Source organism: Adiantum capillus-veneris, chromosome 7 (genome assembly GCF_014529385.1).
Source record: "Adiantum capillus-veneris isolate H3 chromosome 7, ASM1452938v2, whole genome shotgun sequence".
NCBI classification, from domain to species: Eukaryota; Viridiplantae; Streptophyta; class Polypodiopsida; order Polypodiales; family Pteridaceae; genus Adiantum; species Adiantum capillus-veneris.
Genome location: NC_140937.1, coordinates 68,928,866 through 68,953,055, shown reverse-complemented (window position 1 = coordinate 68,953,055; position 24,190 = coordinate 68,928,866). Strand labels below are relative to the sequence as shown.

At 41.4% G+C, this 24,190-nt stretch overlaps 1 protein-coding gene across 1 annotated transcript in view; it reads right to left on the bottom strand.

Moving 5' to 3' along the window:
• Positions 1 to 23,086, bottom strand: part of LOC147454012 (uncharacterized) — a 72,023-nt gene extending 48,937 nt beyond the window's left edge. The window contains exons 1-2 of the mRNA XM_086517003.1: positions 22,887 to 23,086; positions 5,218 to 5,791 (exon numbers count right to left, since the gene is read on the bottom strand). Coding sequence (XP_086373129.1) covers positions 5,218 to 5,791; positions 22,887 to 23,086 — 774 coding nt within the window. The remainder of the gene's footprint in view (positions 1 to 5,217; positions 5,792 to 22,886) is intronic.
• Positions 23,087 to 24,190: the final 1,104 nt, after the last annotated feature.

The following is a 24,190-nucleotide window of genomic DNA, read 5'->3' as shown; positions in this document are numbered from 1 at the left end:
TCACCTACAGGGTAAAGAACATGTATATAGATGTTAGTGAGCGTGGTCGCACTATTACACTTGTAAATCCTCTTTCTTTTGATAAGTCAATCAAGAGCTCAGTTTCTGCGTACATGATTTTTGTCAAAGAGTCTCTAAAAGATACTAATGTTTCATCAAATGTAAATAATGGGAATCAAGAAGAGTTAGACTTGTCTAATTTTCTACAAGGATTCCAAGATGTGTTCATCGATGATATCCCTATGGACTTACCTCCAAAACGAGGGGATGATGACCATCGTATTGAGCTCCTTCCAGGAAGCTCACCGCCTAACATACCTCCTTATCGAGTCTCACAAGCTCAACAAGAGGAGATCATGAGGCAAGTACAAGAGCTGGTAGACAAAGGGATGGTGAGGCCTAGTTTCTCTCCCTTTTGTTCCCCAGTCCTTTTAGTGCAAAAGAAAGATGGTACATACCGTATGTGTGTAGACTATCGAGCACTAAACCATATCACTATCAAAAACAGATTTCCCGTACCTCGGGTAGAAGATCTGTTTGATAAGCTACAAGGATCTACCTACTTCAGTAGGATTGACCTTAAGAGTGGATATCATCAAATAAGGATAGTGGATGAAGATATCTCAAAGAAAGCGTTTCGCACAACGTTTGGTCTTTATGAATATCTAGTCATGCCTTTTGGCTTGACTAATGCACCAGCTACGTTCAATCGTTTGATGGAGAAAATTTTTAGACCATATCGCAAATTCACTGGAGTGTTCTTTGATGATATCATCATCTACTCCAAGTCTTTGGAGGAACATAAGCAACATCTCCAAGTGATTTTTCAAGCATTGAGGGAGAACAAGCTTTATCTCAACCAAAAGAAAAGCGAATTCTTCCTTCAAGAGATTCAATACCTAGGTCATATTATCTCTAAAAATGGTATCCAAATGGATCCATCAAAGTTAGAGGTAATAAAAGCATGGCCTAACCCAAGAAATCTACATGAGCTAAGAAGCTTTGTTGGTATGTGTGCATACTATAGACGCTTCATAGCAAAATTCTCTCAAGTAGCAGGACCACTACACGACTTAACTAAGAAGAACGTTAAGTTTGTATGGACTGCTAAGGAGCAAAATGCTTTTGAAAATCTCAAAGAGAAGCTTATTTCCCAACCAGTCCTCGTGCTTTCGGATCTCTCAAAGCCATTTGAGGTCCAATGTGATGCTTGTGGTGATTGCCTTGGAGCAGTTTTGCTTCAAGAAGGGCATGCCATAGCATATGAGAGCCGAAGGCTCAATATTGATGAACGAGTCTTCGAAATTTATGAGAAAGAGGTTTTAGCTGTTCTACATGCCCTAGACACATGGAAGCACTACCTATTGGGGACTCTATTTATCCTACGAACCGACCACCAATGTCTCAAGTATTTCATGACGCAAACCAAGCGTTCCGACAAACAAATGAGGTGGGAAAATTTTCTTTTGCAATTTAATTTCCATATTGCTCACATAGCTGGTAAGCACAATCAAGTGGCCGATGCACTTTCACGACGACCAAAGGTCAATGCAATGTCTATATCTACTCACAATAATCTATCCTTTATGATAGATGAGTATGCTACTGACCCTGACTTTAGAGACATAATGTCAGCCCTTGCTTTGGGGAAGAAAGAGGAACCATTCACCTTGCAGGATGGTTATCTTCTCCACGGAAATAGGCTATGTGTTACCCATTCCCTTCGTGAGAAAGTTATGTATGAATCCCATGCTCCTCCATATGTGGGGCATAGAGGTATTCAACCTACTCTTCGAGGAGTAGAGACGTATTTCTATTGGCCTACAATGAAAGTGGACATACAAGAGTATGTTTCAAAATGTGTAGTATGCCAAAAGACCAAGTATGATAGAGGGAAGCAACCTGGATTACTCCAGCCATTGCCTATTCCAAATTCACCATGGGAGAGTATATCCATGGATTTCATCTTTGGATTACCCAAGTCTATCCATGGGAACACTGGAATATGGACAATAGTCGACAGGTTTAGTAAGCAAGCACATTTTATTCCTGTCAAAAAGACTCTTAAGGCACATCAAATGGCAACTCTCTTCATATCTCAGATTTTCAAGCACCATGGATTACCCACATCCATCGTGTCAGATATAGATCCTAGAATGACCAGTAATTTCTGGAAAGGTCTCTTTGAAAATCTAGGAACAAGATTGAATTTCTCTTCGGCCTATCAGCCACAAACGGATGGCCAAAGTGAGATAGCCAATCTTACGATACTCGATCTACTCAAGACTTATGTTACTGAAGTAGATCAACACTCACAATGGGAAAAGTACTTACCTCTTGTAGAGTATGCCTACAATAATACTGTACTGTATACTTCTACGGGGAAAGCACCTTTTGAGATCATTGAGGGAAGACCAAAAAGTCCCTTGCTACTCAAAGTATATGGGAAGATCTTTGCCGCCGATGAGTATAGCCGTGACCTACAAGAATCTTTTCAAAAGATTAAGGAGGCTATATCCATCTCTCAACAAAGGCAAAAAGCTGCTGCTGACAAGCACAGAAGAGGTTTAATGTTCAAAGAAAATGATTGGGTCTTACTCAAATTTCCTAAGGCTCGATTACGGCAAACCACGGGCAAAAATCCTACGGGCCATCAAAAGTATTATGCTAAACTAGTGAGGGCGAGTTTTTTGAAATGGGGCCTCTAAACCCAAACCAATGGGCCTACCCTCACAAAATGTTCGTAAAGAGGTACGCACACTACTTGGGGCACCATCTTCTTTTGGGAGTGGAGAAGGAAACCAATCAAAATAACACTTGCACTCACCCACTCAAGCAACACACTTTGAAAACCCCCTTACTCTATATACACTTTGGACACTTGAACACCATCAACGATTATGCAGCCCAATGCTGTGCATCAAAATGCAATATGCAATTTGTGGAATAGCATTTCACCTTCTCCCCATAAGAATACCCATAATACATCCAAACTGTTGCTCTCTCAAGCACTCATCAAAAAATCATGCGCACAAGACTTGCCTCTCAAACACACAAGAGAATCAATTACATCAAACTAACACACTTTGCATAGAGAGCTCATCTCTATCTATGCAATGCCGTGACACAAATAAAATCACCATGAGAGGTAGCCACATGCATATGTAATGAAGCAAAAGAGAGTTGGAGTGAGAAATTTCTTTAGACCAATTGAATAAGTGTGGAGAAACAAACCAATGGTAAATTGAGAATAGAACACTTACTTGATTTCTTGCACACCTTTTTAGGGGAGGACAGACGTTGGCTAACCATCACGAATTGCGACACTTGAAAGTTTTGAAGATGATTTCATGATCATTAACATAACCATGAGAGAGATCATGATGTATTTACAAGTTATTGAGGTGCTACAAATGATTTATTGGGTTGATGGAGTAAGAGATTGTAGAATGGAAAGAGTGGAGAATAGAGTTGCACTTCCTCCAAAGAGGAGGGTTAGGAGGGAGGATGTGAAAGAGGGAGAGTTGGGGTTTTCTCTACTATTGATCAAGAAACAACATGAAGTTGAAAATATATGTGTGTGTCCTTGAGTCTCTCCAAGGGGGGCTATTTATAGTTGTGTAGGAGTGGGATTATGCTACACTTTATTAGAGTAAGTGATTAGACCTAATTAAGTATCCTTTGACCACTCATTGAATATTGGACATAAAAGGGACTATTTATTCACCAAAAATATCATTTTAGACCGTGAAGGCTCCATAGGGGTGCATAATGTAGGTGGGCCTCACCATGAGGCCCTACGGGTGGCTCCTGCGGGGTATCTCAACTTGTCTGTCTTGGCACTTAGAAAGCATATTTAGGTTGGTCCCATCACATGCAAGTGACCTTGAACACTCATTGCTCTTCTAGAAGATGAGTAGGGGAAAAATAAGATCTCACCCTCTTGATTTACTTGATTTACAGTTCCCTTTTGCTGCGAATCTGACAGATTTACACTATTTTGACCATAACTTTTTACCTGTAGCTCGGAATGACATGCTTCAAAAGGCAAAATTGACCTTCTCAACATGTTTGATCTGAATTTGGACTATTCTTCACGCCCATGCACCAAGGAATTTGGTTTGGAAGGTCCACACTAGGCTAGGGAACCTTTTGCTTCCAAGTCTTCTTGTATGGGCCCTTTGCTTGTATGCATCCAAGGGGAATCATGCTTTTTCAAAAGGCTATGATGCTTAAACAAATAGAGGAGGGCCCAATATTATTTGTTTGTGAAAAGAATATACAATTGGAGTCTTTTTGAAAGGAGAGAAACTATATGTATATTCTTAAGAGATATTGGGCCACCTATGTAGGGGGCATAGAAGACTTGTAGAGAGGGACCATAATCTTTGGTAAAGACAAGTGGAGAGTTGATTTCCATGGGAATTTATCTATATGGGGTGGAAGATGGATATATTATTTTTCTACTACTAATTCACAAGAGGTAAGAAAGTTTGGGGGTATATAGTTGGTTATTGTATGCTTATTCTATTTACAAAGCAAAAAAGAAAAGGGTGGTAATATAAATATATGACTAAGGTGACATTTTTGGGAAGAGTATAATGTATGTGTCGCCACAAAGGTTAAACGAAGAGGGGGAATTTACTCTAGATAACTTAATAGCGTAGAAAAATATATACACATATGAGGAAGAGGACGTTGAGTAGGCTGACAAATGTTGCAAAAAGATGGTTACCATTTTATGCCACTCATATTAGCCCTCCCCCAAGCCTAGAGATATTCATATCTTTAGGAGGACGGTGTTGCTTCTTTTTCTTCTTTTTTTTTCTCTTTTTTTTTTCATTTTTCCTTTTCCACTTTTTTTTTTTCAATAGGAGGAGTGTCATGCACTCTTTTACTCCATTAGACCTGTTTTTCATTACCTCAATCCCATAAATCGGAGATGGGAGGGTTGCCTTGGGTATGTTCAGATTCCAAGGCTGGTTCTTCTTTGCACATCAAAGCTTTAAAAATAGGTGGAGCATTTGCCAAGCCGAAGGGAGCCATGTCAATTTGAAGCTTAGACGATGTAGGTAGATGACTGCATATCAACGGATTGATACGTTGAAAGTAGGGCTTTAATCTCCATCCATTGACTCTGGTCTTGTGGAGTTTTCCTGATAAATCTGCTAATCTGTAACTACCATTCCCAAACTTTGTTTTTATCATGAAAGGTACCTCCCATCTTTGCAAAAACTTTTTGTGGAGTCGAGTATCAAGTTGGTTATCATAGAGAAGAACCAACATACTTTCCTTCAATCCTTTCCCCTTGAGCTTCTTGTTGATTTTATCCCTTTGGCTTGTCGCTTTGGTGATGTACTGATCAATGGACTCTTCTCTATCTAGCTCAAGTCGTTGGAGATCTAATATCCTTTCATGTAGAACCTCTTTTGGTTTTTTTGCCACTCTTGAAAGAACGCGCAAGCTTGAGAGCTCTACCTCAATGGGGAGAAATGCCTCTTGTCCATAAACTAGATGAAAAGGGGTGAATTGGGTAGATACCTTGAAAGATGTCCTATACGCCCAAAGAGCAGCCGTCAAATGGCGATCCCAATCATTAGGCCGGTCCACAACCTGCTTAGAAATGATCTTACATATCATTCCATTCACTTTTTCCACCAATCCATTGCATTGAGGATAGTAGGGTGTGGAATACAGGTGTTTCACTTTTAACCTCCTCAAGAGATCATTCAGAAGGTCAGCCCTAAAACTCGGGCCTCGATCTGATAAGATTTCTAGGGGTGTTCCAAACCTACTACAAATATGATCAAAAATAAACTTTGATACCTCTTCAGCTGTGATTCGGGTTGTGCTTGTTGCTTCCGCCCATCGTGTCATGTAGTCAACACCCATGATGATGAAAACCTTCCCTGTAGAAGTACGAGGTAGGGGACCTATTGCATCCACACCCCACTTTTCAAAAGGGCCATAAGATATTATTGGGACTCGAGGCTCATATATTAGTCGTCTATCCCCAGCAATTTGGCATGGCTTACATGCCTTACACCAATATTGGACATCACGATGTAAGCTTGGCCAAATAAACCCTGCTTGTAAAATCTTCCTACTTGTAATATCTTGAGAAAAGTGACCACCACAGACATCATCATGACATGAAAGAAGAATTTTCTCTATCTCTTGCACACCTGGTACTCTCCTCAAGACCAAATATTTCCCTTTGTGATATAAATCATCCCCGATCAACTGGTAAGGTGTGGCCTTCTTAACTAGTCTATGTTTTTGCACCTTGTCTAAGTGTTTGGGACACTCACCTGCTTGTAGAAAGAAGATAATGTCTTTTAGCTCCTCTTGACCTTGATATTTGGGTTCATATAGTTTCACACCTCCTACCGCCATTTGAAGCTTTTCATTTGCGAGTAAGTCTGCTTCCTTGTTATGAGTTCTTACAATGTGTTGTACCTGTGTTGCTTTAAAACCCTTCATCAAAGCTCTTACACTACTAAGCCACTCAAACAATGTACGATTCTTGCACCTCCAAGTCCCTTGGATTTGCCTGACCACTAGCAAAGAATCACCTTTTATAATAAGTCTTTGTATGCCTAATTCTTTTCATTCTTCTAACCCAAAGGTTAGAGCAGCATACTCAGCCTCATTGTTAGAGTGAACACTGGGTAGAGTGATACCTTTTCTAACCATTACCTCCTTTTGTGGGTTCAAAATGATGATTCCCCCTGCTGCTTTGTCTTGTTGGCGTTGATAAGCTCCGTCAGAGCATAAAGTATGGGCATTATCAATCTCCTTCACTTTGAACTGTTTTTAGCCTTCCTCTCTTTGTAGTCGTGATCCTTCCCTTTCTCTCACTTTGTAGGTGAGAATGTCTGCAAGTCCTGCTCTTGTGCTATCTTCTACAAGGAAAGTGTATTCAAATTCTTGGAGTTCAAGCACCCACTTTGCTATTCTAGATGAGAGGCTCATGTGTTGTACTACATATGGTAGATTGTGCTCTAAGGTGAGAAAAACAAATGGCACAGGGAGAAGATACGATCAAAACTTCCTTACCGCAAACAAGATTGCAAAGACCACTTTCTCCATTTCAGTGTATCCCTTCTCGGCCGGAGTCATCACCTTGCTTGCAAAATAGATCGGCCTCATGTATGATGTTTTAGGATCTTTTTGCATCAAAACAACACCAATTGCTTCGAAACCTACACTTGGAGTGACATAGTAGGTCTCCTTTGGATCTGGTGGCATTAGGATTGGGAGAGAGCTAAGAATGCCCTTCACTTCCTCAAAAAATTTTGCATGTTACCTCCCCCATTCAAATGTAGATTGGCTTGCCAACCTATGCAAAGGGGCGATGGCTTCTGCTAGGAGATGGATGAAGCGAGACATGTACCTCACTTTGTGGTTGAAGGTCATTAGCTCCTTAGTTGTTGTTGGTGGAGATAATGACAAAAGGGCCTCTACTTTAGAGGGATCCACTTGAATTCCTTGTGAAGAAACCACATGGCCTAGCAAAACCACCTGAGATTCACCAATATGACACTTCTCTGGGTTGAGTTGTCCCCCAAATTGATGGAGCCTCTTAAGCCCCTCTTCAACCTTTTGGCAGTGAAGTGATCTACAACTATAAATACAGAAATCATCCATAAAGACTCTTATAGATTTTCCAAAGAATGGTTGAAATACAAATATTGTGAATCTCATGAAGGTGCTAGGAGCATTGGTGAGCCCAAAAGGCATTACTCTGAATGCAAAACATCCCCAAGGTGTGATGAAGGTGGTTTTTGGTTGGTCCTCTTCTGCTATTCTAATTTGAAAATATCATGAATACCCATCACACATAGTGTAGCATTCGTGACCTGCTACTTCATTCAAAATTTCATCTTGGAAAGGGAGAGGGAAGTGGTCCCTCTTTGTCGCAGCGTTGAGGGGTTTGTAATCCACGAAGACCCTCCACTTACCATTCTTCTTGGGAGTGACTACAATAGGTGATACCCATTCGGAGTTGGATACTGGATAGATGAAGCCAGCCTTCAAGAGTCGATTCACTTCTTGTAGGAGAGCCTTTTGTTGCACAGATCCTAGTCGCCTTAACTTTTGAGCCACGGGTTTGGTCCCTGGTTTCAATTCAATTCGATGCTCTATTACATCTACACCTCTTATTTGTGAGTAGTCAGTGATAAACAAATTGGGATACCTCCTTAACATATTGATGTAGGACCTCTTCTCCTCACAAGTAAGATCTTTTGCAAGCATCTTCTCAAATCCTTCTTCAAGGTGGTGGCATCTTTCATCCCCTCGTGTGTGATTGTCTGTTGGCTTTTCTTCTACAGGAACATCTTGAGTGTTGGCGTTGAATACAATTCCCATTACCTCCAAAGAAGACTCCTCTTCACTGGTTGATGCACTGGTTGATGCTTCCTCATCACTTGAGTAAGGACTCTCCTCCTCGCTCTCTTCATCTGCCGTGGTTTCATAGTTGATATCTAGTTGCTTTCCTTCTCGCCAATCATACACCACCGGTTGACCCTTCTTAAGAATCAAACGACCACTTCCCCATTTTTGATCTGCATTCACAACAATGAGCCAAGGCCTCCCTAGGATGATGGGATAGCCCTCCCCCTTAGCTGGCATGACATACATATCCACTCGTGCATCTATGTTACATACAGAGACTTTTACATTTTCAATGATCCCCAAACACTTCACACTTGAGTTGTTGGCTAGCCTAGCTTGACAATTAGAGGACTTTGTAATTTCAAGCCCTAACTTGTTCATTGATTTTTCCGTGATCACACACATTTGAGCTCCACTATCAACATATACATTAGACACCTTTTTACCCCTTATGTAAGCATCCACAATGGGTTCCACATCTTTTTGTAGCTTTGAGGCCACAACCTTAATGGAAAGATTTGCTTTCTTTTTTGGAATTCTTGTACTTACCAACTTTGGCCATTGCCTTCTTACTTTGGCTGATAGGTGTAGAAGTTGAGGCCATGAGATGTTTGGCTTTTGGGTTTGTAAATCCTCCAGGATGTTGTAGGGCTCTAGCTCCTTTCCCAATGGGAAGTCGTTGATACCAATTTCCCTTCGCCTTGATCTTTTCTTCCTGCTACTTTCAGCTTCTTCCATCTTTGACTTCTTCTTCTTGTACCTTCTGGCTGAATTTGTTCCTTCACTTCTCATGTCTTCATCCTTATCATGTGCTCTTGTGCGTTTTTCTGCCGGCATAACATCAAAGTTTAGAGTATGCTCATCTATTACCTCTTCTAGCTTGATGATGTTGACTCCTCTTTCTTCCTCCTCATGTGGGACGGGAGGTATATTTGCTGGTGGTGGTGGTCGACGAAGGATTTGTGGGCCTTGAGCTAGTTCTTGCTGCACAGTGAGAGGAGGCGGTCTGGGGGGATATATGTCTCCCGGAAGTCGCCTTGGATGTGGACAATTGTACATGCCATGGCCCATTTCATTGCAATTCCAACATCGCAACTCTTGAGCTTGTCTTCATTGATTGCGATTCCCTTCTCTTGGTTGTCGTTGTTGAGGTAGGCCCTGTACTAGATTCAGAGTGAGGTTCTCAAGCTGTTGAGTTAGCCTTTGTAAAACCTCTTGTTGAGAGTTATCTCCTATTTGTGAAGATTGTGCAAGAGGGGCCCTAATTGGTGCTTCCATGGTTTGTGAAGACTCCCTCTCACTCACTTCATTCAAACCCCTTGCTCTATGTGCTTGGAACTGTAGTTTTCTAAACTTGATGATGGCTACCTCACGTGCTTCTTCGAAGGTGGATGGGAATTTTAGCTCTACTTTAGCCTTTAAAAGTGGATACAAGCCAACCATGAATCTCTCTTTTTTTAGAAAGTTAGGTGCACCACCATGATTTTCTAATGTAGACTCCCACCTACCCCATAGATTGACAAAGGTTGCTTCATAAGAGGGATAGTCTTCAAGTGATACCTGCTTATGTCCAATAAGACATTTCCATAGTCCTTCAGAAGTATCACCTTGCCCGAACTTGGAGAGGAAGCTTGCTCGCAGTCTCTCCCAATTGGACTTGATTTGGGGTTGCAAGGTCTCATACCATGCTTTAGCTTCTGCTTTTAGAACCAACGGAAAGGCTCGTAGCTTTACTTCCTCTTCATCTCTCCCGGATATGAGATGTGCCATCTCCAAGTTGTCAAGAAACTCTTGCGCATCTTCCCCATTTCTTGCATAGAACGTGGGAAAAGAACTTGACATTTTGTTTAGACTTTTTGAAATTTCTTTTTTTTAAAGAAACTTTTCTCTTACGGGCCGCACAAGATTGTTGACACTATAAATCTGATTACATTAAAATGAAGATGTACACATCCATTGTTAATTCGTACTTTATCATAGGTAGAATAAATGAATAAATTGAAGCATTGATTTCATTGAGGCGAGTGGATCCAAATATCCTCCTTATGATAGATTGAAACCTAAACTTAGTTGCAATGATTATATGAATGGATTGCCGAGCAATAGGCCTAAAAGGTTCATTGTTTTGATCGTGATTCATGTGCTACTCCTCGTTGTTGGTTTGAAGACCTCGTTCCTTCATATGGCCCTTGAGCACCCCTTCACCACTCCTTGTTCCTGCCTTTAAAACAAAATGAAAACGTGAACATCAAAAGAAGTTTCATAATTGATGATTGGAAGTATAATTGGATTAGGTGATGCCAGTATTTCTCTAAGTCTTTTTGCACCAAACATAAAAACAATGCGTTGCTGGAAAAAGACTTTTCTATCTATGTGAACATTTACTCTAATGTGTTGTGCAAAATGAAATGGATAGATGGGAACTCCATTGTTCATCACTAAAAAATTTGAAGGTAACTTGGAAATATGTTCCTCAGTGGGGGCACTACTTTATGAGGGCGAGTTTTTTGAAATGGGGCCTCTAAACCCAAACCAATGGGCCTACCCTCACAAAATGTTCGTAAAGAGGTACGCACACTACTTGGGGCACCATCTTCTTTTGGGAGTGGAGAAGGAAACCAATCAAAATAACACTTGCACTCACCCACTCAAGCAACACACTTTGAAAACCCCCTTACTCTATATACACTTTGGACACTTGAACACCATCAACGATTATGCAGCCCAATGCTGTGCATCAAAATGCAATATGCAATTTGTGGAATAGCATTTCACCTTCTCCCCATAAGAATACCCATAATACATCCAAACTGTTGCTCTCTCAAGCACTCATCAAAAAATCATGCGCACAAGACTTGCCTCTCAAACACACAAGAGAATCAATTACATCAAACTAACACACTTTGCATAGAGAGCTCATCTCTATCTATGCAATGCCGTGACACAAATAAAATCACCATGAGAGGTAGCCACATGCATATGTAATGAAGCAAAAGAGAGTTGGAGTGAGAAATTTCTTTAGACCAATTGAATAAGTGTGGAGAAACAAACCAATGGTAAATTGAGAATAGAACACTTACTTGATTTCTTGCACACCTTTTTAGGGGAGGACAGACGTTGGCTAACCATCACGAATTGCGACACTTGAAAGTTTTGAAGATGATTTCATGATCATTAACATAACCATGAGAGAGATCATGATGTATTTACAAGTTATTGAGGTGCTACAAATGATTTATTGGGTTGATGGAGTAAGAGATTGTAGAATGGAAAGAGTGGAGAATAGAGTTGCACTTCCTCCAAAGAGGAGGGTTAGGAGGGAGGATGTGAAAGAGGGAGAGTTGGGGTTTTCTCTACTATTGATCAAGAAACAACATGAAGTTGAAAATATATGTGTGTGTCCTTGAGTCTCTCCAAGGGGGGCTATTTATAGTTGTGTAGGAGTGGGATTATGCTACACTTAATTAGAGTAAGTGATTAGACCTAATTAAGTGTCCTTTGACCACTCATTGAATATTGGACATAAAAGGGACTATTTATTCACCAAAAATATCATTTTAGACCGTGAACGCTCCATAAGGGTGCATAATGTAGGTGGGCCCCACCATAAGGCCCTACGGGTGGCTCCTGCGGGGTATCTCAACTTGTCTGTCTTGGCATTTAGAAAGCATATTTAGGTTGGTCCCATCACATGCAAGTGACCTTGAACACTCATTGCTCTTCTAGAAGATGAGTAGGGGAAAAATAATATCTCACCCTCTTGATTTACTTGATTTACAGTTCCCTTTTGCTGCGAATCTGACAGATTTACACTATTTTGACCATAATTTTTTACCTGTAGCTCAGAATGACATGCTTCAAAAGGCAAAATTGACCTTCTCAACATGTTTGATTTGAATTTGGACTATTCTTCATGCCCATGCACCAAGGAATTAGGTTTGGAAGGTCCACACTAGGCTAGGGAACCTTTTGCTTCCAAGTCTTCTTGTATGGGCCCTTTGCTTGTATGCATCCAAGGGGAATCATGCTTTTTCAAAAGGCTATGATGCTTAAACAAATAGAGGAGGGCCCAATATTATTTTTTTGTGAAAAGAATATACAATTGGAGTTTTTTTGAAAGAAGAGAAACTATATGTATATTCTTAAGAGATATTGGGCCACCTATGTAGGGGGCATAGAAGACTTGTAGAGAGGGACCATAATCTTTGGTAAAGACAAGTGGAGAGTTGATTTCCATGGGAATTTATCTATATGGGGTGGAAGATGGATATATTATTTTTCTACTACTAATTCACAAGAGGTAAGAAAGTTTGGGGGTATATAGTTGGTTATTGTATGCTTATTCTATTTACAAAGCAAAAAAGAAAAGGGTGGTAATATAAATATATGACTAAGGTGACATTTTTGGGAAGAGTATAATGTATGTGTCGCCACAAAGGTTAAACGAAGAGGGGGAATTTACTCTGGATAACTTAATAGCGTAGAAAAATATATACACATATGAGGAAGAGGACGTTGAGTAGGCTGACAAATGTTGCAAAAAGATGGTTACCATTTTATGCCACTCACTAGCAAAAAGATACTATGGTCCTTTCCAAATCTTGAAGCCCATAAATGAGACGTCTTATCAACTCAAGTTGCCCAACCATTGGCTTATACACAATGCCTTTCATGTAATCCTACTTAAGCCCTATAAAGGAGAGCCACCAACTGAACTATTTATTGCAGACCCTCCCGAAATTGAAGACCAAGAAGAGGTGCTACAACCCGAAGCTATTCTTCGGCATGAAGACAAGGTACTACGACATGGTAAGATTATCCGACGGTATCTTATTAAGTTAAAAAATTATCCTTTTGAAGATGCTAGATGGATGCAAGGAATACAGCTTAAGGATAGTATGAACCTTGTCAATGCTTACAATGCTACATTAGAGTAAGCGAATGTACAAATTTCTTTTAAAATGACTCATGTTTTTTTCTTATAAGACTACTCCTCTTTTTAATTGTGCACAAATTTAACTAGTATGCATGCTTACAATCATGTTTGTGATGACGACGTCCCTCAAACACCAAGTAGAATTTGTCACTCTACTTTGGGAGAATGAAATGGACTAAAGAGCAAACATGCTTGCGGCAGCTATGTCTCCCAAGCACAAAATGGATTAGTCATCCATCTTGGAAAGATGTCGTAGGGTAAAAAGGGATCCTCTACCCGCTAAGTAAAATTGACTGATGACTACGGCTTTATCTCTTCTACCTCATAGTCGAGGACGACTATGATTTCAAGAGAGAGGTAATGTCATAAAATCTAATATCTAACCAACCCAAATGATCCTCTCATTTTAACTTGATCACTTAATGTGGGAGAATAAACGGGAACAAGTGTTAAGATATAGATATGTGCTTATAGATCTATCTCAACACGGGGCCAATAGTAAAGGGTCCCAAATGAGAGATGGTCTATCAAAGAGCAAGGCTATCCAATGGAGAATAAGACCTTAAGGTTAGTTTCAATGAAGACCTCCAATAATGTGTGTAAAAGTCCTTTGACCTTAGGAAAGCTAGGGCTGAGCTTGAGGTGGGAACCCAACCCAAGCTCGAGGTGCTTGTCCTGCTTGAGGTACTTGTCGTGCTTGAGGTGCTTGTCATGCTTGAGGTGCTTGATTAAGATGCTTGAGGTGCTTGACTGGCTCCATGCTTGAGGTGCTTGACTTGCTGCATGATTAAGGTGCTTGAGGTGCCTAGAGAAGCTTGCCTGAGATGCTTGTGGGAACACCCCCTACTTCAAGTGCTTTGTCATGCTTGATGACTAAGGGGATTACTCATCCAAAGTCAAAAAGATCCCTACAAGGAGGGGGGCTAGCCTACAAGGGGGGGGGGGGGGGGGGGGGGGGGGGGGATGAGAGAGAGCACACACACACACACACACACACACACACACACACACACACACACACACACACACACACACAAGGGAAACCCCAGCTTGAAGAGGCAGCAAGGACACTTGTCAAGTTCCTCCTCATGTTGCCCTCATGGTGTGCCTGAAGCCTATTGGTTGGCCACCCAAGGGGTCCAATGATAATTTAGGATATTTAATTAATTGATTTTGCATTTATCAAGTCCTCTCTCTCAAAGGGGAAAGGGGGACACTTGTCCCAAGGCTACCGTTGTTGCTTGTAATGGCTCCTGCTTGTGATTGGCTAGGCCTGGAGGGATCCAATGAGCTTGCATCATGAGCTACAAGGGGGGGTCGACCATGCAAGCTAGGGGGTTGCTTAGGGGGTATACTCACCCACACACACTCACAATCACTCTCATTGTGTGCTAGGCAAAGTGCAAGAGCTCCCTCTCCTTCCCCAAGCAAGTAGATGTTGAGAGCCTCGACCCAGAATGCATCTAAATGCTTAGCAATGATGCCCCAATATCCCACCTATGCTTAGTTTTCCATTTAAAAGTGTAAATTCCTAGTTATGATGAAATTAGGCCACGGGTCGGCGACGCCAAAAGCTACAAAATACTGTGAACGACTTACGTCAATACGTAGAGCTCTTACCTGCGGTTGCAATGCAACAAACGCAATCGAATGTGACAACCGGAGAGGAAGTAGGAAGCATGAGAAGGAGAGAAGTGAGCGTCGTTAGCTCACGTTGTGTATTTCTTATCCAAAAACTTAATAAAATCTTTACAAAGTTGGCTTTTATACCTTAGCCAAGGTCTAAAATGTGTAATGTTCGGCGCCCAAGACCTTTGAGACTCCACACTTATTGTATCTACAACCTAGGTACAATGACTGACCTGTTCTTTACAACTTGGAACTCCCATTGAGCCTGTAACACATTAAAGTATTAAAATGGCTTGAAATAAATTTGGAATTTACAATATGTAACCATTTTGGAAAAATGAGAAAAATGTGTAACTCCAATCTTTACTGCTTCTTCACTTTGATCTTCGATGTGCATCCGTACGTCTTCAATCTTTAGCAGCTTTTGTTAACTAACGTTGACTCAGTTAACAATGATGTTCTTGCTTGGGATTTCTGTCTCCATATTCTAGCGGAGCCCTCTTATGCCTTCCACAAAAATCTGTCAGGGATGCTCCACTACCTCTATATCATTGAAATCCGTTATGCAGGTGATTAGCATCTTGGCAATTTTCACGATCATTTGGCATGCGAGATCTGGAATCTCCTTCATCATGTTAATGACCCCTTTGAGTGTCTGAACTATATACTTCTCTAACGGGGGGGTTGTTATTGATTGGCTTTGTTATAACTGAGTAGTTCAATACCGTCGGCCTTTTGCTTTGCCAAGAGTAGAAGTTGTCCCAGGATCGCTCTATATTGATGGGGCAGTAAGTTGGGTCCTCAGGTGTTGTGGAGCATTCTTGTAGTAGGTTTCAATTGTTGGTCGTTGCTCAAACCACTTCTTTCGCCAGAGGGGTTGATTGTCAATAGTGGTCTGAATATGAATTGCAGTGACAAGAACATCCCCATAATCCCCTCGGCTCTTTGGTTCAAGGTCAGGTAGCATTCTTTGCTTCCATAATCTAGCCTCCTGCCACATTAGTGTCAGGGCGATCATCTCATGCCCGAGGTTTTTTACCGCCTAATCTGGAGTGATCATGAGTAGGGCAGCCGATTCCAGCACTTTCAATTCATACTGCAGATATTCTTTGTGCGAGGGGTCTTTGACTTATGAGATCGAGCGCTTAATTTCTTCCTTGGCCGACTCCAAAATGGATGTCATGGTTGGATATGGAGATTTTGTGTTGCTTTTCCCGTGCTTGTAGTTGGCACATCTGTTTGGTGAGCTTCAAATACATGTGCTTGACTTCTGCACTGATCTGCTGCATGTATTATTTCGAGTTCATCTGGTGTCAGTGGAAGAAGATATTTTTTTAATCTATAGCCACTCATCCAATTAGGCATCTCCTCACCTGCTAATGTTGCAAGCTTGATGGTGTCGCTTTGTGATATATCATGTATTACAAAAGGCCCCATCCCTCGCTTTTTGAGTTTTTTGGAGTGTTGTTTGAGGGTATACATTAAAACATAATGCCCTTTTTTGAACTCCTTGCTAATCACATGTTGATCATGGAAAGCCTTAATTTGTTTTTTCTGAGCATATATCCCAGCTATCGCTCTCATTCTGGTTTCATCTAATTGCTCCAAGGTGTCTAGTCTTTTCGATAGCTCGTGGCCCGTCCACCCTAATTGTGTTGCAATGTGTAGGGTTTTGATCAAGAATTCCATGGGTAGAATCGATTAATCCCGAACACCAGGTTAAAGGGAGTCATCCCGATGGAAGTTTTAAAAGCTACTCTGTAAGCCCATAGTGTTGTGTGTAGCTTTTGATCCCAATCATTTCGTGATTCATTCACTATTTTGGTGAGTACCATGCATAAGATTTTGTCGGTACTCTCCACTTGCCCGTTAGCTTGTGAATTAAAGGGTGTTAATTTGCGATGGACCACCATGAACTTGTCAAGGAGGCTTTCAATGACGTTGTTTAGAGAGTGTGTTCCCCTATCCCTCACTATTTCAATGGGTAGACCATATCTTGTAAAGATATGTTTGAAAAGGAATTGAGCTCTAGTTTGTAATCATTTTTCTATGTTTCCTTCACTTCCGCCCATTTCGTCAAGTAGTCTATTGCTACTATGATGTATTGTGAATGTGACCTGTATCTCGAAGGTATGATGGGACCAATAAAGTCGATGCCCCATTTGGCAAAAGCGGGTACCCCTATCATTGGCCTTAATGGCATTTCATCTCTCCATAGGGGTGGTTTTGTGCGTTGACATTCATCACATCGTTTGACATAGGTCTCTGCATCCCTAAATAGTGTTGGCCACCATATGCCTCAGTGTAGCACTATCTTTTCCATTTTATCAGCAGAGAAATGTCCCCCTGGTTGACCTGAATGCACTTGCTCTAGGATAATGTAATATTCACTTTTTGTAGCACACAATCATAGTTGTTTGTCTTCTCCCCGCCTATACAGCTGGTTAGCAATTAGCAGATAGTGTGTTTGGCCTCTTCTTCTACGGTTTTCATTCTTGCCTTGCCCCATCCCTTAGGGAAGGTCTTGTTTCTTAACTACTCAGTTATGTGAGCACTCCATTTTGGGTGCTTGTACTACTCGAAATAGGGTGGCATGTTCCACTGGAGGTTGTTTTGTACAGATATCACATGATTTTACATATGTATGGACACTGTGTTCCATGTTTTTCCAGTAGACTTGAGTCTCTTTAGCCGTTTGCATGTTTACGCTTCTCCATTGTGAAACCCCATATTTTGTATATGAGTTGTTTGAGGTAGTAGTCTGATTCTTCAAGCTGTACACATAGTCTCAAAATCCCATCCTTACCATGCTTGTACAATCGTCCTGCTAAAAGCTGGAGATTTCGTGTTCGATGTATAATTGATGGTTTGTCTTTCTACCTGTATTGACTCGATTGTGAGTAGAGGAATGACCTCTTCACTCAACCCTACCATTTCAATGTTAAACAAATACGAATCTGGAAGATCATCACCAATACCCTCAGGTGCTTCCCCATGGAACAGTCTTGAAAGATGATCTGCTCATGTGTGTGTAGTCTCCTTTTTTACGACTATCGTGAAGTCAAACTCAAGCAGTAGTATAAACCAGCGAACAATTCTTCCAGTGTTGCAAGGTTTGTTTACTAGATATAACAGTGTTTGGTGATCCACAAAGAAAACAAACTTTTTTACAAGAAGGTAGTGTCTAAATTTTTTGACAGCATATATCATTCCCAGACCTTCTCTTTCCGTAGTGGTATAATTTTCCTCTGTGTTGTTTAGCTATCGACTAGAGTAGCAAATGAGAAAATCCATTTTCTTCTCTCCCAGTTGGGCTAATATGCATCCTAGGGCATAGAATGATGCATCGACATGAACATGGAAGATTTTTCTCCAGTCAGGGGCTTGCAAAATTGGAGCAGAAATTAGTTTCTGCTTCAATTTTTGAAAGGCTGTTGTGTATAAGCATGTTAACTTGTCATGCTTTTTGTGCTAGTTATCATGTGGCAACAAGCATATCTTGTAAGCATAATGAGAGTGTAACTTTTCAAACGTGTGGGAATCCATCAAATATTTCAAAATAGGGAGACCACCCTAAATCCACTTTCCTGACCATTTACACAGTGTTACTCTGAGGGGAGTGGGGCAGTCAAAATGCGTGGAGAGAAGCGGAGTGGGGTAGTCAACATGCATGGAGAGAAGCGGGACGCAGGGGCCAAAGGTAAGAGAGAACCAAGGACAAAGTCGACCCCTGAACTTTCTGCTGCTTCTTCTCCGCCCCGAAAAAGGGTGAAGCTCTTTGATTCCCCAGCATCCCCACTGGCAAAGACCTTGCATACAAAGGGGAGGATGACTCAGGTACTCTCTCTCTCTCTCTCTCTCTCTCTCTCTCTCTCTCTCTCTCTCTCTCTCTCTCTCTAACTCATTATGATTTGCGAGGATAGTTGTTGTTGCTGTCTTGGCTAGAGAGTTGTCCCTTGATGTCGGCTTTAGTAGTAGGACATCTTGTGAATAGTCACTTGAGATACAATCGCTCAAGTCGAAGTCTGGCTCAAGAAGCACAAACCAGTGTTTGATTTGAACCTTGAAATTGGAAGGAAGTGCTCAATACTGCACTTTCCTATTGCTAATCTTGTGACATTGGGGGTGTGCAGGCCGATGGAAAGCTCCAAAGTTTACAGTCCCAGTACAGAGCAAGTTCTGTATTACAGTAGAAGAGTTCAATGATGTTCATGGCCTCTCCCTGGCTGGTGCCAACCCCAAACTAGTGAGATGGGATCAAATCATTGATGTGGAGTGGTTCAATGTTTTCAGAGAGTCAAAGAATCGTAGTCACTATCGCATGAAATGCAGTTGTTTGCGTATTGATATGTCCGACCAGGTGATGCAGCTGCATTACAAGGTGTACCAGAAGCCCCCAACAAACATGGAGATCAACTCTGCATTCGCCAAGGGGTTTGTAAAAGAATTCAGCCCGACGGCAATTGCAAGTAGCTCAGCCATGCAATTCAATTGGGCTGAATTCGCTGTCCAGCATTTGCAGGACCTCCGAGAGAAAGGGTACTACGAGGCCCATGTCGAAAAGTGGAGGATGCACAATGTATGTCTAAACATCGAGGAGGCGCAAGCTGAAATGAAGGAGGATACCACGGAGACACCCATCTCTCGCCACAGCACTCACCAGCAGGCTGAAAGCCTGTCATTTTTTGGCGTTGAGAATTTGCAGCACATAAAGGCTGCCTCTGAAATTCTCAGCAAACAACTGCAAGATGCAAAAAAACATCTTCTAACTGCAAAATCAGACTTTGAAGCTGCGAGGGTTGTCCAAGAAAGCAATGCTAGGGTCACCCCAATTGTGCTTGCTATGAGACAAAAGCTTCACGACGTTGAAAATGAATTACAGAGGTTACTACAGAGCGATAGCGTGGATGCAAAGAGGGAAATAGAGTGTAAAGTAAAAATAGAGACATTGAAAGGTTTGGCATTTCCTGACAGTGAGGACACTCTTACTGCTGACTCAACTTGTCAGCGTGTAAGTGCGTGACTTTTATGCTTCTACCGTATGATTGGAATATGTGCACAACAAACCTATGTACTTACCATGCTCCTCTCTTTTTTGGTGTGCAGATTAATGTGGAGGTTAGGGAAGCAAAAGTGAATGCATGTGAAGGTCAACTGCAGCTCCTAATGCACATGAGAAAGATGCTACAAGGCTCCCCCATTCCCACTACCCTGTGTAATATGGCTATGGGCACTTTTATAGAAAGTATAGAAGGGGTATGCGATGGGACGATGATCAACCCGTGCAGTGGCTGCAGTTTGCCACTTGAAGTAAAGGGAATCTCCGCCACGGTCAAGATTCCCTGCGGGCATAGCTACCACTTTCTCTGCTTTGCAGCTGCATGCTCCTTGTCGACAAAATGTAGAGCTGCGACCTGCCAACAAAGGATACCACAAGAATGGTGTTGGAAACCCACAGGGCAAAGACATCCAATCACACCAACATCTGGTAAGATTGTACAGGGTGTGCTAATTAGCATACCCAGTGTGTTAATTAGAATATTTAGTGTGTTAATTGGATATGCTAATTAGCATAAATAGTATGATGATTAGCATACTGGGTATGCTAATTAGCATACTGGGTATGCTAATTAGAACACAAGATATGCTAATTAGCATACCCAGTGAGAATATTGAGTGTGTTAATTGGATATGCTAATTAGCATATCTTGTATGCTAATTAGCATACCCTGTGCTCAGTGAACATATTAGAGTAAGTTTGGCATATTAGCATATCTAGTAAGTTAACTACCATATCCAAATGCTAACTAGCAAACTGTATATGCTGATTAGCATACTGGGTGTTGATTAGCGTACTGGGTATGTTGATTAGCATATTGGATATGCTAATTAGCATACTGGATATGCTAAATAGCATATTGGGCATGGTAATTAGCATAGTGGGAATGCTCATTAGCATACTGGGTATGCTGATTCACGTACTGAGTATGCTGATTAGCATACTGGATATGCTTATTAGCATATTGGATATGCTAAATAGCATACTGGGTATGCTAATTAGCATAATGGATATGCTAATTAGCATACTGAAGACAATCCTTATATGCTAGCTACTAGCAGTCCCAGTATGCTAATTAGATCCAGTATGCTAATTAGCATACCCAGTATGCTCATTAGTATACCCAATATGCTAATTAGCATATCCAGTATTCTAATTAGCATACCCAGTATGCTCATTAGTATACCCAGTATGCTCATTAGTATACCCAATATGCTAATTAGCATACTTGTGCTCAGTGTACATACTAGAGTAAGTTTGTCATAATGGCAAATCTAGTAAGTAAGCTACCATCTCCAGATGCAAACTAGCATATTGGATATGCTAGTTAGCATACTCAGCAATTTGAATTAGCATACTGGGCTTGTCAGCATAATGGATTCCAATGTATGCCAGGCCGCACACATAGTCATAGCATATCAAACATTTTCTAGCATACATGACATGCTTATATGAGTCTTAATCCACGTTTTTTGTTGCAGGCCTGGGGCAGTCCCTCCGTGATGTGGGCAGTGTGCATGACACGAAGGGCAAGAGAAAGGCTGTAATGGAGGACCTTTCAATCGAGGAGAGTGATGAGCTGGATACAGGTGAGAACCCTTCGACGGAGAAGGGTGTTGAGCTGGATGCAAGGAGTGAAGGGGTGGATGAGGGCTCCCAGCAGATGCCAAATGAAAGCATGAAAACAACGGAGGAAGGTGGTGATGTGAGCAGGAACTCAGAAGATGAATTTTTTTGTCATGGCTACTTGTGTGCCTCGTGTGCCAGCGATGCCTGCTGCAACTGACAAAGTAGAAGCTTCTCAGTAGACAGTGGCTAGTGGCTCAGGAGAAACCTTGAAGAATGAAAACATAGAAGATGAGCAAGAAGTTGGTGACAATAGCCCTCTCGAGGGTTTTTTGCGTAAAGCTCAGCTGAAAAGAAAATTTGGCCTTGAAGAGGTACCCGAAGACATTACAAGCACAGCCTGTGGTTCGGACAAGGCTGAAAGCTCCAAAGGTGAAAAGAAAGCCACCCACTCAAGAGCTTCCAAAAAATTGTGTTAAGACTTATTGCTCCCTACCCGGTTGTGCCCTTCACTGTATATGATAGACCATTTTGAAACCCAAATGCGTATTGTAACTGACATGCATTTTGTTTTCCAATGAAAATGTATTTTTGTGCAATATAAATCTGAGCAGCAGTTCATTGTAATTTTTGCGGTTTTTCTTTTTTAAACTTGTTCATTTCGTATCGCGGTTTCCCTGCAGAGGAAGAGAAACGGGCATTAATAGTCATGCCTGATGCAACTACGGCCATGCAATGGCAGAAATTACGGAGATGGCGAGTCCACAAAGCCAGGCAGTTAAGGAGACAAAAAATGGAGATTGAAAAACGCCTTGAACGATATTCACAACTTGCCTGTAGTATTATTGAGCGCCTAAATTATGTGCACCCAAGTGGGCCGGTATCTTGAATAGTGTACTTCTTATAGTGCGAAGGTGCATCAAATTTGTCATCATTTGATTCCTCATCAATTTCCATTTTTGTTGTCCAAACTTCATTCAAATCTCGTTTCAACTCATTGTATTTGTTTTTGTGCTCCATTTTGGACAACTTCGGTGCTTTCTCGAAAATGCTCGCCGTTTGTGGTTTTCATGTGTTCTTCTTTTTCAGTTTCGTTTTGGTTGAGTCAGGTTTCATGTACCTCTTTGATATCACATCTTTGAGGCAATTGATTGCTTCTACTAACCTTAAGTACTACGTTTTGTCAGTTAACAGAGGTACCGAGTCTTCTTTTGTCTTGTTTTGTTTGTTTATGTGTTTACCTCGATATCTACGCTGCCTTCGAAGATTTTGGTTCGGAAAATTACAGTAGGTCACCCGTCGATCCTTGAGCTACTAGAGAGCTCGTCGTTTGTGTTGTCCTCTAACAGCTTATCCACCGAGTCCTGGAAAGCTTCTTCGTCTGTTTGGTCAAGGTCTCTTATTGAGATCTCATCCACTATGCGTCGGCAATAGGCAACCCCTTCCTCGTCAAGGACTTCCAATTCTAATATTTCATCTAGACTTACACCCAACATCTTGAATGGAATGATAAATATCCTTCCTCATCGCAGAATTTGGTGAGGGTCGCCTCGTTTACACACACATCAAGGGTGGCCACTATCTATTTCCATCCAAAAGGTTCGAATATCTCCTCTAGAAAAGGCTCTAGTGCATATGCCTCGTCTTGTGTAGTCCTATCAAGAATGCAATCTTCCTTTTATAAACTACCACCCTCGGAAGCTTCTCCTGTCCAATGGTGAGCTTTGTTCTGCAGCCAAGCCGGTATTCCCGCTTCTTGGTCAGTTGTGGAGTTTAGTTCTTCTCTTGGGGTTCATTCTACATCTCTATAGCTATGATCTGTGACACTAATTTTCGTAATGACATCCTTGTTCCTTAGATAGATATAGTCGTATCCCCAATCTTGTACCATTTTGAGCTGATGCATGAATGGTCTGCCCAATATGATATCGAAATTATTGCTCTCATCGAAATTCGTAATCGCAAACGTATGTTCATATGCAATTTCGTAAGAGGTTACTAAAATCTGCTCTAGGATGCCAATTGGTCTCTCTAGATACCCATCTGCTCATTGAAGTTTCATTCTAGTCTTCCAAAGAGTAGGTTTCCCTCATTTTTCTCACATTTCTTTGGTGGCTATGGCTATTCTTGCCCCGCTATCCAATATTGCTATCGACTTAACCTCTTTGTACTCCACCGACAGGGTAGTATTTCCTTCTTCACCTTCACAATAATCTCCTACCTTGTTCACTGGTACTGGCTCATGTTTAGCTTGTTTCGAGGTTTGGGTCTTCAGTGTTTTTGGAGAAGCATTGAGTGGCACAATTACCGGCCCTATTTTTTTCAAATTTTTCCCAACCTCCTCCCAAAGATGAGGTGTTTTCTACAGTAACTCTGATAGAGTTAGCGTACAACGGATAGGGGATGACATCAGCTCATGAAGAGTTTTGGTATCCATCATCTTAGGATTGGCCTTGGGAGAAAGTACTTCAAATGTTATCACTTTTCTACTTGCTCAATATCAGCTCAAAATCCCAAAAAGGTACATGGATCGCGATCCATGTTTGGCAAGATTTTGGACTGATACTTTGTGAGTTTGTGACAAAAGTTCTGGTGATGCT